Source organism: Mastigoproctus giganteus, chromosome 3 (genome assembly GCF_048544385.1).
Source record: "Mastigoproctus giganteus isolate SK-2022 chromosome 3, ASM4854438v1, whole genome shotgun sequence".
Taxonomy (NCBI): Eukaryota; Metazoa; Arthropoda; class Arachnida; order Uropygi; family Thelyphonidae; genus Mastigoproctus; species Mastigoproctus giganteus.
The window spans coordinates 67,846,611-67,861,941 of NC_143577.1; the positions used below are offsets into that span (position 1 = coordinate 67,846,611).

At 35.6% G+C, this 15,331-nt stretch overlaps 1 protein-coding gene across 1 annotated transcript in view; it reads right to left on the reverse strand.

Annotated features, from left to right (window-relative positions):
- LOC150088061 (uncharacterized) overlaps positions 1 to 15,331 on the reverse strand; it is a 309,524-nt gene that overhangs the window by 126,068 nt on the left and 168,125 nt on the right. The window contains exons 5-6 of the mRNA XM_090369999.1: positions 9,790 to 9,860; positions 6,102 to 6,235 (exon numbers count right to left, since the gene is read on the reverse strand). Of these exons, the coding sequence (XP_090226125.1) occupies positions 6,102 to 6,235; positions 9,790 to 9,860 (205 nt within the window). The remainder of the gene's footprint in view (positions 1 to 6,101; positions 6,236 to 9,789; positions 9,861 to 15,331) is intronic.

Consider the following 15,331-nt stretch of genomic DNA (forward strand, 5'->3'; position numbering starts at 1 on the left):
GCGCCACATAGATGAGGATAACATGCCTAGAATTATCAGCTTCATGGCTTGTTTAGAATTGCTTTCATCCGTAGTTTGAAATTCAGAAGTTCTTTTTCTTGAGATCATCAATTTGTCTTTCAAACCTTTTGGATCATGAAATGGATTTAAACATGAGTCATTACTATTCACTAGTGTTCACTTGTACTTTTCAATTTGGTAACTCTGAAAAGTGCTCATATTGATTTCTCACCACTTCTATCCTTTTCTGTAAATAGACTTGTCAAAGGTTCAACTTTCATTCTAGGAGTCTGGTTGCACATTTAACCAAAGACAGCCAATGCGTACACACATGCTTCAAAATATTTGTTTTACATCAGTAGCATGCATCAGCTAAAACTATTTAAATGTATCTTTCCTTTTTAGCACTTTCTAAAAAGTAAATTTAAGCCCAGTATTCATCCGCTTTCACAGGAAGGCATGCAGATCCCTCTTTAGCAGACAAATTAATAAGATGACCAGGGCAACATATTGCCACCCAGTTCTCTATCTCTTCTTTTAATACTCTTGCTATTATTTTTAGGCTTACCTTAGCAATGCATTATCAACACTAAGTACTGGACAGTTTTTCTGAAAGAAACCTACAGGCTTTCAGGTTGTTCAGAAGGTGTCCAATTTTGTACCCTGTAGAATCGCCATCCAGTACTCACACTGAGAGTAAGTTGCTTTCAATTTGACGATTTTTTTAATTTAATTACAAAAAAGGTCACCCCAGTGGGATCTAGTTTGGAATCACTTTGACTACTGCTATCTGTAGTAACTGAAAATGGCCTATTTTTCAGAGCCATCACTACCTCTTCTGTTGCTATCCATGCAATTTCACAATGTCTGTTGTTTTTGTTCTTCCACAACTGTATTGTTTTTTGCTAATTTGCTACTGGGAAACATATTTCTGAATAATGCACCTGCATGGTCAGCACAACTCAGAGGAAAATTATATCTACAAATGTACAACAAAAAACAAAAGCTGCAATCAAACATTTGTAACATGTGACATCATCATCATGAAATGCAATATCTATTTCTGCTTTTGTTTTTATGCATTGCACACTCATTATGCTTATTTGTTTGCAAAAGTCTGATGTCACACGTTCCTGCCATTTGAAACTGAAAAATCACATCTACATATTCACAAGACAAATGTGCATGATATGTAGATGACAGAGATGATATAGAAGATGTAGAAATTCTTTGTCACCAACTAAATTACAATGGTTGAACAGAGAAGGGCCAAATCAGGTAAAAAAACAAGATGGATTATTTTTTTGTAAATTTGGAGAGTTGGCAGCTATGCAATAATAAATTACTTTATGATTGAAGACAAATTTCTGCATATCTATTCTGCAACCATCCTTTTACAATTAAAATTTATGCCTCCGTCTGTGTGTGTGTGTGTGTGTGTGTGTGTGTGTGTGTGTGTGTGTGTGTGTGTGTGTGTGTGTGTGTGTGTGTGTGTGTGTGTGTGTGTGTGTGTGTTGGCTGAGGAGCAGAAAATATGCCATCAGCATTTACTTTACTCAAGCCTTTAAATCCTCAAATGTCCCAAATAGGACCACACAAACATGCTTAGTTTCCAGACAATGCAATTTACATTTAAGTTTTTTCAGATAAGAATACTCTTTTGTGCCTCCTCCCAACATTTTGCTCTTCTTTGCACCATTTACAATCAATTCTATGTCCTTCCTAAAATTCTTAAACTTCACGATTGCTATCGAGGTGTACTCTGGAAAATACCATTGTGATGAAAATGTGAAAAATGTAATGTTCCAAGATGAAACAAAACTTGTTTCTAATAATTTCACAGGGTTTGAATTAAAAATATATTATTAGTTCAGTTAGCTAAAGTTACAGATACCAGTGTTGCCTTACTGTTATGTTCATGGCTTCAAACTGCAACAAACTTTGTAGATTTTCTTACATTTCATGGAGCAAACTCTCAACTGGGTTACTAAAATCTATTAAGTTTTTGTTTTGGATTTTATGAGCATATCAGCTACTAATATGGAGTAGAACTCGCTGTATTTATATATTTATACTTTTTTTGGACTTAGAGCTTATTTGTCATTCTGACTTCAAACAACACTTTCAACTTGATATTATTTCCATAAACTGTATTAGTCTTAATAATCCCTGTTTTTCAGTGTTTATACCAGTCTTCTGTCTCTCTCATTCCCTTAAGCACTTCAGCAGAATAGAAAATTAACAAGCTCATTAACTGAACCAGTCCAGTACTTGTCTTGTTACAGAAAACAATAACTCACGATAATTAGTTTTACATCCTTTCATTTTCAGCCAAGAAGCAAACATCAACTTTTGAAAATTCATCAATAAGTTCAATATTATATATAATTTAGTGAGGAAAATATTTTAAGCACAGCATATAAGATATGGGTACTTTACAGCATCACTATTAACTGTTATTTTTTTACAAGAATTTTTTCCTATGAAATTCTGTGCATGCGTGTGGTGAGTGTGTGTGCACGCATGTATGTGTGTGCATATGTGTATCCATTTATTTCAGAGCCTTACCTCATCTGGGAAAAAAACTGTTTTAACAGACTTTGAATTTCCATAAACAATTCTTTCAGATTATCTAGAAATGACAGTAAATATTCCTGATTGTTTCTGTATTCTTGTTCCAATGACTGATTTTTTTGGAAATCCTTTGTAGCACCTGGGAGAAGAAGGGAAAAAAAACAGGTGGAGTGGGTTATGAAATTATTGAAACAAATTAATTATAATTATAAATTAATTAAATGCATTAATTATAATTATAAATTAATTACATGCATTAATTACAAATAAATTAAATGCCATCACCCCAAAATTAGCTCAATAATCAAAATCAGCTTTCTCACTCTGGAAAGCTAAGACACTATATTTTTACCTCAACTGTTTGTATGTTATTAAATTGACATCCTTTCAGGTTATTTCCCAGTCTAATTAAAAAAAAAAAAAAAAAGTCACAGAGCCATATCTGGTGAATAGGGATTGCTGGAATTAAGTGATTCTGTGTTTCAACAAAGGACTTTGTAAAAGTTGTGGTGAAAAGGTCAGCGAAGCCATCTAATATGGTTTTGCTGACCTTGGCAAACTTGATGGCATTGGGATCCATCCTCTTAAAGGATGCCAGTCTTTCTTCTTACTTGAATTTTCTTGTTTCATCACAAAATGAGGACAGCCAATCATTCTCTCATTGGAATCTGAACTTGATGGCCTTTTTCTAGGAAGGACATTCTTCTTTTGGACATCTCCTACTAGCTGAACAAGCAACTTCTTTTATAACTGCTTGTGACGAAGGTTTTTTGAGATGGATCTATGACCTTCATCAAGATGAAGCTGTCCAGAATTGAGAATTCTAATAGCCAGAAAAACAACTTAATCCACCATTTCATCAATTTCCCAGTGAATGAATAACTCGCACAGTAATGGTCACTCTGTCTATAGCTCCCATATTTTTTGTATATTCAGAAATACCAACTGGCTTTTCAATCTGTAAGATTTCCCCTCCTTTTACCTTTCCAGTTGTGACCACAGTTTGAGTACCATAGAAAGCAGAAAGCATAGGTACAGTTCTTCTGTCTTTCCATGCCAGCACTTTAACTGTATCCTCCTTTCAGAAACCAACTACATGTTTTTCAATTTCTCTGTCGTCTTGATCACTAGTGGTAAACCCTTCCTGTTTCCCATAAGTGCTGTTAGGTCTATGTCTCAGTTTTTGTGCAATGTTTTGGAAAGGCTATTAAAGCTTGATAAGGCCAGATTTGACTTTCACCTCAAGAATCATGCTTCATCTCATCTAAAAACTTTTTCCAAGTGTTGAGGGTAGTGGATTTCATTTGTTCACTGACTAATTTTACGCTAGTAGAAGCACAAGAGCTACATAAACTGAATATGAAGACCACATTTTGTTGGCTTTTCATGGTAATAACATTTGAATGAAATTCTACCCTTAAAACCAATAGTACTTTCATTTAATGTAGTGTTTCCCAAACTTTTTTGCACGCAGATCCCTTTTGGCTTTGAAAAACAAACATGGATCCTCACATCCTAGCTCACTTAAATATGGGTGTCCGGATGATGGGTATCCGAAATTAAAAATTTATATCTCAGAACTGATTTATTATATGTTTACAATCTACCTTTTTTCAGACTGACACAAAAAATAACTGAATAATAAACTGCCACTATTTGAGTATACAATCAATTGTACTTCACAGGCTACCAAGTGTGAAGAATGGTGTTTTTTTGTCTCAGTTAGGAGTGATTGTAGACAAAAAAGTTAGGAGTGATTGTAGACAAAAAAGTTAGGAGTGACTGTAGACAAAAAATTTAGGAGTGATTGTAGACAAATGAATTCTCATGTTGGGTGTGGCATTCAGTCTGTAATGACATTCTGATTTTATTTAAAAAAAATAAGTAAAATTCAAAGTAGTCATTACAGAAATTATCCACAGATCCTCTGGGAACTGTTCATGGATCACTTGGGATCCATGGAGCACAGTTTCAGAACCACTGATCTAATGGAATATTTCTGCCTAGAATGAAATGTTCAAAACATTTTTCATCAAGATAATCAACAATATTCTTCACTTTTGATCCTAACTTTGAATTCCATTTTTTTGCCCTTTTGTTGATGGGCAAAGATGCAACATCAAAAATATCTGCCGAAATCCCTTCCTACCAAAAACATACTTGAAAAATGGGATTTTATATGTCCATTCTTCATGACAAGTATTCTTTTAGAGAAGTTTTATCATTTAGTCCCACGTTAACAATCCCACCAAAGAAATCCTTTAGTTCATTTATTGAAACCAAAACCAGTTGCACCATATGTAACAAGCAGAAAGTAACTTATTTGAAAGAGTTTCATTGGCATAATTATTTCTGAAATGTGTTAAGGGCTTTAGCCTCAGGCTGCGAGAGATTTAGACAACATACAAGTTAGTGCAAACGCATCATATTAGTATGCAGCTAAACTCTGAATTAACACAAATATGGAAAGGCAGCATCATTTAAGTTATATCTCATATTGTGAATACCTTCACAACCACCGAAGAAGGGCCAAATAAGTGGATACCACCACCACCAGGACGGCACCGCTTCAGGGCTATTTTGCCCTTCTTCGGCGGGTGGGTAAGTACCCTAATGTTGCAATGATGACAAAACAGTTATGAAGTATAACTCCACAATATGAGAGATGCCTGATGGTGTATAATATAAATTAAGACTGAAATGTGTTAAGGGCTTTAGCTTCAGGCTACGACAGATTTAGACAAAGTACAAGTTAGTGCAAATGCATCATATTAGTGCTGCTGAACTAAATTATCAAAAATATGCAAAGGCGGCATCATTTAAGTTATATCTCATATTGTGAATACGAGATATAACTTAAATATAACTCCGAACACCATCAGGGGGAGCCTGACGATATTCGGAGTTTCCAAAAATAGATAACAACAGTCTTCCCCACTGGGGAAGCGTTGCCTATTCGATGACTTTTTGAGTGGCATGAGTTGAAGGAGTTACTATCCCTTTCATTCTTCTACACCGTTTCTTTTCTTCTTCCACCCTTACTATTACTTTCCGTTTACTTTTTTGCTTTTCTAAGTCTAATAGGGACAAGCAGATAGTTCAGTTATTATCCCACACATATCCAAAATAGCCCTGAAATAGTGCCGTCTGGATGGTGGTATCCGCTGAGAATAAGTAACAACAGTCTTCACCAAAGGAGAAGACTGTTGTTACTTATTCTCAGTGGATACCACTTATTTGGCCCTTCTTCAGTGGTTGTGAAGGTATTCACAATATGAGATATAACTTAAATGATGCCGCCTTTGCATATTTGTGCTAACTCAGAGTTTAGCTGCATACTAATATGATGCTTTGCACTAACTTGTATGTTGTCATAATTATTTCTTTCATTCAAAATTTTTTATACAAAGAACTGGAAAAAACAGCTGAAAATATTCAGGTTCAGCATTTGAAATACTTGAATTAGCCATATGAAATCTGCAGTTCGAAACAAAAAGGGGAAAATGCTTGAATGAAGTGTCATTTACCTTGCTTGGTCTCCAATTTTCCACAGCAGCATTGGTTGACAGATTGTCATCAATTTCTTCAACACTGCTGCAAGATATATCGTCAAGATCGAAAATAACATCATCCTCAATATCAGACAAAATTAAATCAAATTCTGAATTGGAAAGTTCTAATAGTTTCTCAATTTCTTCATCAGAAAGGCCTTTTTGAGATGCTCATGCCATGACTAAATGCTGTTCTTGGCAGAGAGTAAATACACAGTGAACACTAAAAACGAAGAAGAAAAACTACAGCCACAAGCTGTTAATAATTGAATGTAAACATTCGATTAGTTCATCAAAGTGTTTATATGAAGTATAAATAGTTCAATAATTACACTAGAAGAGCGTAAACAAGCTATAAACTGTAAAAACAGAAAGGTGTGTCTGAGGGAACATTGGACCAGAAGAGAAATTTTATGATGGTGCTTGAGAGGAGACATTGTTCCTCAAATGGTTAACACTGGGATGCAATTCATCTAGCTACGGAGTACGACCAGAAGGACCCTCAAGTATCAGCAAGATTTTGAAGGGGATTCCTTTGGCCTGGCAATAGTCCTTCAACTTGATTGATGAAATGGTGCTCAAAATATGCCTCGAATATGGCAATTGGATTATTGCCATATTCGAGGCATATTAATCCAGGCATTTGGATTACTTGTTGGCTGTCCAAGCAAGCCGAATACTGATTCATCAGAGAAAATAACACATTTCCAACTAGCATGCTCTTTTGCCCAGAGGTATATTGTTAGAAAAAATAGTACCGGAATGCTAGTCGTAAAAATAATAGTACCGGAATGCTCGTCATAAAAAAATAGTACCAGAACGCTCATTCTCCAGAAGACTATATGATAACGCCACATCAAGTGTACAGTAACAGAGTCAGACTTCAGATTCACAGTTCATAGAACAACCAGTTCTAGCATTCAGCTCATGGTGAATCAAAATGCAGCGTTTGCATGCATCACAGTATATCTCATTTGTTGGATCTCTTTATCTAACACATTAGCTACCACAAAACACATATGACGTGTTTTCTGATAGCATACTAATGTCAAATTTCATAAAAATTCGGTGAATTTTAAAATTTTTTTGAGCACCATTATATATATAAAACTACTGCCATTATACAAAACAATATTTCATTTTTAGCCACCTGTACAAATATTGCTGATTATAAATAAATATTCTTTAATGGCTATACAGTAAAACAGCCAGTTATGAATTTTCATATACAAAATTCATAACTGGCTAAAATTTATTTTAGCCAGTTATGCATTACATATGCATTAAATGCATATGTAATGACCATGCAAAAGTTGTTATATAACTATTTTGGGTATGTGCTAATTTACAAAATTACAGTTTCCAAATTATAAAATTACTGGTTTCCAAATTAGTTTGCTGTACGCAATATAATATATCATTACAATTGAAAATAACAATACATAAATGATTTTTAGATTATAAAGTCTTTTACAACAGTTTTAATTTCAGATGATGAAATTAAATCCTTCATCATCATCATCAGCCATTTTCAATCCACTGCAGGATGAAGGCCTCTCCAGCAACTTTCCAGTTCCTTCTGTTTTGAGCACTGGCCATCCATTTACTACCCAAAAACTCATGAATTTCATCTATCCATCTCCGCCTTTGTCTTCTAGGTTTTCTTCTAGCCCCTCTTGGGTACCATTCTGTTATTTTCTTAGTCCATCTGTCATCATGTCTTCGAGCTATGTGTCCTGCCCAAGACCATTTTAGTTCTTTAGTTTTGATAAGAATGTCCTTTACTTGAGTTTGCTGCCTAATCCAGGTGTTTCTCTTCTTACCAAACAGTCTGATTCCCAATATAATTCATTCCATTCTTCGCTGTGTAGTTCTCAGCTTCTCTTCCATTCTTTTAGTGAGTGCCCAAATTTCGCTTCCATGAGTCATGGTGGGGAGTATACATTGGTTCATTATTTTATGTTTCAGACAAACTGGGATATTACTCTTCAGTATGTGACTATATTTCCTGAATGCTATCCATCCAAAATTTATTCTTCTCTCGACTTCCAGCCATTTATCATTATTACAGCTAATAACTTATCCCAGATAAGTATATGACTCCACCTTTTCAATTACTGCTCCTTCAATCATTATTTCCCTTTCTGTGGCATACTTGTTCATCATAACTTTTGTTTTAGCCATATTCATCTTTAGTCCAAAATCCTTATTAACTGTGCATAACTGATTAAGATTTTCCTCTAATTCTTTGGGATCGTGGCTTATGACCACAATGTCATCTGCAAATCGTAAATGGTTTAGGTACTCTCCGTTCACATTGACTCCTTTCTGCGACCAGTCTAATCTTCTGAAAGCTTCCTCAAGGGCAGCAGTAAACAGCTTCGGAGATATTGTGTCTCACTGTCAAACTCCTTTCTCGATTTTAAATTTGCTACTGTCTTTGTCTAGTCTAATAAAGGAGGTAGCACTCTCATATATTTTCTTCAAAATCCTTAATATATGGGGTATCTATGCCTTGTCTTTCCAGTGCCTGAAACATTGCCTTATGCTGTATGGAGTCACATGCCTTTTCATAATCCACAAATGCCAGGCATAATGGTGTTTTATATTCATTTGCTTTCTCCATTAGCTGTGATATCACGTGAAGGTGATCCATAGTTGGGAATCCTGTCCTAAAGCCAGCTTGCTCTTTCGGTTGATTCTCATCAAGTATTCTTTCCAATCTGTTAGTAATGACCCTTGTGAACAACTTGTAGATGTGGGATAACAAGCTAATTGGTCTATAATTTCCAATTTCTGATTTATCTCCTTTCTTATGCAGCAAAACTATGATTGCATTATTCCACTGCTTAGGCGTCACACCTTTTCTAATGCACTTTGTGAAGAGCCTTGCCAGTTTTTGTGTTATGTCTCTTCCTCCCAATTTTAATAACTCTACAGTAACTTCATCTAACCCCGGGGCTTCCTGATTCTTCATTTTCTTCAATGCATGTTCTACCTCATCAAGAAGAATATCGGGTATGTCGTATGTGTTGCTACTTTGCAATCCATCTTTCCCACTGCTGGCATCAATCCCCCTGCTCCTTGTATAATTCTCTATAGTGGTCTTCTGCTATTTGAATTATGCCTTCTCTGCTGTTTATAAGTACACCATCGCTTTTCTTCAGTTTCAGTATCATTTGTCTTTCTGTATTACTGCTCATGGCTGCTGATTTAAATCCTTTGTTTTCCCTTAATGCTTGTTATACTTTTCTTGTGTTAAATCTTCTTATGTCCTCTTTGAGTCTCTTTCTAATGGCTTTGCATAACTCAGTATATTCAATAAAAAATTAAATCCTTATGACTGCTAAATTTTAATTGAAAAGAAGACTGGCTTGCAATTCATTATTATATTAATACACCGTTCTATAACATTATGAATGTAATTTAATCATACCTAAACTAACATAACATTTCAATGCTCCTGTTAGAGAAGTACATATAAATTTTATTACTTGATAAGTTCGTGTCTCAGAAGCAAAAATGTACAAATTATTCAAGCTAAAAGAATGATTCTGCCACTATTTATCATGAAAAATAGAATTTTACTTATAGTTAATGCTATCTCAAGAAAATTTAAGGTACAAAAATTCAAAAACATAAGCTGAAATGAGCAAATGCTTACTCAATATATCTCGTAGACGTTTAATACTTTTATGCACAAGAGCAAAACTTTTTATTAGGATTTCTTTACATCTAGTAAAACAGAATTAAAAAAAAATTGTTAATATTTCAATCAACTCTATCTGATACCTTATAAAATCCTATAAATATAATGTTTTAACGTTAAAAAACTCAATCCCATAAAATTTCTCATATTGTTATATACTTAAGAATAAAACAAACAATTCATAGAAAATAAATTCAATCTATGAAGTTATTACTTCATATGTTTTATAATGGAGGATGCGCATGTAGTACATCTCATGTGACTCCAATAGCTGTCACAACTGAATGTTAAAAGTGTAGACGAAATATTATAGATACTGTTTTTATTCAAGAAAGTATGTGCATGGAAAGGTTCCAAAGATGCAGTATAGAAAGTTGGAACAAAAGGACACAATGTGTTGATGTTTCTGCCAAATATCCATACTGGTTTGAAATGCAAAGAAATGTATTTCTACGACAAATAATAACTTGTGACAACACATGGCTACAACTACGGACTTCACTCCGGAATCAGAGTATGGAATGGTGCTGCAAAGAATCCTGACCACCTAAAAAATTCAAGGAGTCAACTGGCAAGATCACGGCAACACTTCTTCATTTCTTCCATCATGCAGTATGATCGATGTCTTTTGAGGTCATGATGAACACCATGGCGAGATGCAAACTTGCTTACATTTCGAGAGTACTGCTCTAAAACGGGTTTGCAGCTGGCTGTTAGTTAGTACACCGGACCGAACCTATTGGTAACTCTCTAAGAGGGAGTCCAGATCAGCTAGTGTATAATCTTGCTACCTCTACTCTGCCAGATGGTGACTGGAGGGAGTCCGAGTAGCGTGTACGCGGGGAAGGGAGGGAGGGAGGGCTTTGTTGAGGCCACGTTATGTCAAGGATCTTGGTATATTCTTACCACGAGTACACCATATCCAAAAATTTCATTACTTCATACAGCATGTCCACCTTCCCACACTTTTTCTTACTATTGAATACACCATGAATCGTCAAACAAATACGGCAAACTTATCTGCGAAAAGATCTAAAATTCCAAAACACTTCCTAGTTCATTTCACAAACATACGTGGCTTTAGTTCTAATCTCAGTGATGTCCATTTCCACTTACAGTCTGCCAAACCCCATGTACTTTTTCTCAAATACTGCTCATCTCAGTTGCCCACATTATTCGCTGTATGATTCCTTTCGCCTTAAAGTGGTACCTGCGCATGTGTCTGTTCCGATATCCCCTGTCAGAGACTTGGTATTTGGAATCTTCTCTTTTTGATGTTCTCTGGCTTAAAATCATTCTACAGTTCTCCCAAGTCCCCTAATCACTTGGCACTCTTTGACTTCCTCTATTTGCAACTTGACTTTTTCCAGTCAAACTTTCCTAACAGTGAGGTAATTTTCCTTGGTGATTTTAATGTTCACAAGGCCAGCTGGCTTCCGTTTTCTAGTCACACAGACCCAGCTAGTTGAGATGCTGAGCCTTTTGCAATTACTAATGACCTCGCAAAGATTGTTCATTTACATACTAGAATACTGGGCAATCCTAACCATACAGCCAACACGCTTGATCTTTTACTCACAAACCATTACTCTAAGTACTCTCCTCTCATGGCTATTCCCAACCTTGTGTTGTTTGGCATTACAAGAATGCAAAATGGGAAGACCTGCGAGATTTCTTTTCTTCCTTTCTTTGGTTGGATTACTGTTCCAAAACTACTGATGTTAACGTTTCCTCAGATTGTGTCATTGAAATTATTCTTGTAGGAATGGAATCTTTTATTCCACACTCCACTTTAAAATCTCAACCTTTATATAGATTTATATAGATTATGTAGATTATGATTTCTAAACCTTAGTTTTCCAATAAATGTGCTAAGGCTGTTCAAGAGAAGAATGTTGCATATCGTAATTGGCTTGTTTCCAATTCTTCATTTTCATTTTCTGCCTACACCAAAGCGTGCAACAATTGTAAATCAGTTATTAATCAGTCCAAACTAGAGTTTGAACAGGCTAAGAGTAGAAAACTTGCTTCTTGCCCTAATGGTAGCTCATGATGAACACCATGGCGAGAGACCAACATTCTGGTCTCTTGCCAAAGCTATTGGGCTGCAACTTTTGCCCATCTCTGCTCCCACCTCTGTCAAAATCAGATGGTTCTATTGTCACTTCAGCTAAGGATAAAGCAGACCTGCTAGCATCCCATTTTTCTCCTAACTCATGTATTAATGATCTTGGTAAAACACCTCCCACCATTCCCACCACACTGCATTCAATGCTTCCTGTGATCTTCCCTCAAAAGGATGTCAGAAGGATTTTTAAGAATCTTGATGCTAAGAAAAGTCCAGGTCCTGATGGTATTTCTCCACTTGTTCTCAAAACCTTTGCTCCTGAACTTACTCCTGTTCTTTGCTGCCTTTTTTCACTTTCTAATTCCAAATGGGTTTTTCCTTCTGCTTGGAAATTTGCTCATATCCAGCCAGTTCCTAAAAAGGGTGACAAATCCTTCCCATCCAATTATTGTTCCATTGCAATTACTTCTACTCTTTCTAAAGTAATGTAGAAATAAATTAACCACCAAATCTTAAACGATCTAGAAACCTTCTGTCTGATCAACGACTGCCAATATGGATTATATCAGTGTTGATTCACTGGTGATATTCTTGCTTATGTTAGCCATTTATGGACAGATTCAATGGAAAAGTTTGGTGAAACACAAGCAGTTGCTCTTGACATCTCAAAGGCTTTCGATTGTGTTTGGCATAAAGGTCTTCTAAACAAGCTTGCATCTTATGATTTGCCAACTGTTTTTTGTAATCAGTTATCCAGTTTTCTCTCTGACCGCTCATGGAGGGTGATGGTAGATGGCTCTCTGTTTTCTAACTTCTCCTCTGATGCTGGTGTTCCCCACAGCTCAGTTCTTTCCTCCATTCTTTTCCTCTTGTATATTAATGACCTTCTTCCATTGACCAGAAATCCTATCCATAGTTTTGCTGATGATAGCACATTGCATTCCACTTTCCAGTTTGAGAAACCTCGCCCTGCTCAATCAGGTTCAACTTCTTGAATATCCCCTACCAATTCCTTAAATGGCGATCTCTAGGAAAATCTCCAGTGGGGCAAAGACAACTTTGTTGATTTCAATGCTTCTAAAACTCAGTCCTGTCTTATATCTCTCAAAAAGGATTCTTCTGCTACTTTTCTTATCTTTGGTGACACTCCGATTTCTAGGCAAGATGATATATATTTCTTTTGGGGATTACCCTGAATTCTAATTTCTCTCTCGGCACAAGCACGTTACAAATATTGCTTCCTCTGCATCTAAAAAAACTTGGTTTTATCTTTAGCTTTCGGCGTTACTTTTCTTCCAAACAGCTGTTCCCTTTGTACAAATTGCAAATCCACCCTACCATGGAATATTGTCCCCACATATGGTGCAGTGTCCCCAAAACCTCTCTCAGGCTACTAGATTCCATTCAGAAGAGGGTAGTTAGGTTAATTAATGACTCCTCTCTAATAGTATCTCCACTCTCTGTCTCATAGATGTACTGTTTCTGCTGCATGCCTTTTCTACAGATACTTCCATGGGCACTGTTCTTCTGAATTTGCTTCTATAATTCCCACTCTCCCTTTCAAAACAGTCTGAACATGTGCAGCCACCAGCCAACATCCATTTACTGCCCAACTTCAAACTCACAGAATCAACTTTTCATCTTCCTCATTTATTCATTCAACTGCGGACAAACTTCCTTCATACGTAATTCCAGAAAATTTTATGTGTAATTATGAAATTACACATAAAATTAACCCCATACAGTGAAGTCTTAGTCTCTCTATAATGAATTTTTAAAAAATTAGCAAAAGCATTTTTGAAGATTTTCAAGCATTTACTGCTAAACAGCTCCTCAAATATATGGCCTCCTTCCCTCTGAAATTGCTCATTAGCATCTGGAATTAATCATCCTTTTAGTGAATACTTCTGGTCAATGACACTCATGGGAGGGTCTTTGTTTCATTTTTGTTACAGTTATAAAACCAAATGGATTTTCTTAAAAGTGGTCATGAACTTTGCAATAAATAGGGTAGATTTGTAAATTAATGTTGGCTAAGGGGAAAACGAAATTCGTTGCAGGTAAATCTTTAGCACGTTGCAGCGGCAATACATAGAATGCTTCGATAGTCGGTTTTCAGTAACGCCTACTGAATGACCTACCACGTGACCTTCCTGTCAATCATTATATGACAGTTCTCATCTAAGTGGACTCCCAGTAGATGGTTTCATGAATTTTTTAAAATTTCATTCTTCTAGAACGATTTGTCCTCAATCACATAGGCTATATGCTCTTTTTTTTTTTTTTTTTTTTTTTTCTGAAGAGTAACACACAGTACATTAACCATAAATTATCTTTCGTGTATATATGAATGAAAGCAGAATAAAAGAAATTCATAAAGTTGTACATTTCTTCAAAATCATTGACAGGAAAGGTCATGTGATACTGTTGAATTGACAAGAGAATGTCATGAGTAGGCAGTACTAACAATTCAATATATGGCCAGTGCAGAGAAGTTTGCAGTGGCTATACTATATCAACAAGAGCTGCAGTCATGTAATTTTTACAGTTGTGGAAACAATGTCAAAGAGAAAGTGTTTAAGTATTAATGATAAAGTCAAGATTCTTCATGATATTGACCAGGGTTTTAAGAAAAAAGATATCGCGGAGAAATGTAGCATACCTGCAAGCAGTTTATCTATGATTTTAAAAAATCGAGAATCAATTTTAAATGCAATTGAAGGAGGAGCAGACAAGAGGCAAATTAAGTTGTGTATATACAAAGATGTTGATAATGCTGTTCTAAAATGGGTGCAAATGATACGCGAAAAGAATATACCAATATCTGGTCCAATAATTAAGCAACAAGCTCTTAAATTTGCACAGTCCCTTGGACATAAACAGAATTTAATGCGAGCACTAGGTGGTTAGATAAATTTAAGAAGTGCCACAGAATTATGGAAAAGGTTATTTGTGGAGAAAGTGTCAATGTAAGCGAAGAAGATTGCAACAGTTGGAGGAACAACACCTTAAAGGAGATTTTGGAAGAATACGAACCTAAGGATGTTTTTACTGCTGACGAAATGGGTTTATTCTTTAAATGTTTACCTAATAGAACACTTGCTTTTAAGGATGATAAATGTTTTGGCGGAAAAGAAAGAAAAGGAAGAATCAACTGTGCTAGTTGGAGCCAATATGACAGAAAGTGAAAAATTAAGACTTTTAGTCATCGGAAAATCAAAAAACCCATGTTTTAGATGTTTTAGAAGCACAAAATCTTTGGAAGTTGACTACACCTTTAATAAAAAAGCATGGATGACAAGTAATATTTTCGAAGAGTGTATTAAAACTAGACAAGTGTATAAGAAAATAAAAATCGTGTTGATTACTGACAACTGTCTGGTACATCCTGCCAGTATTTCTGCCAAACTTAAAAAAGTGTGAAGTTGT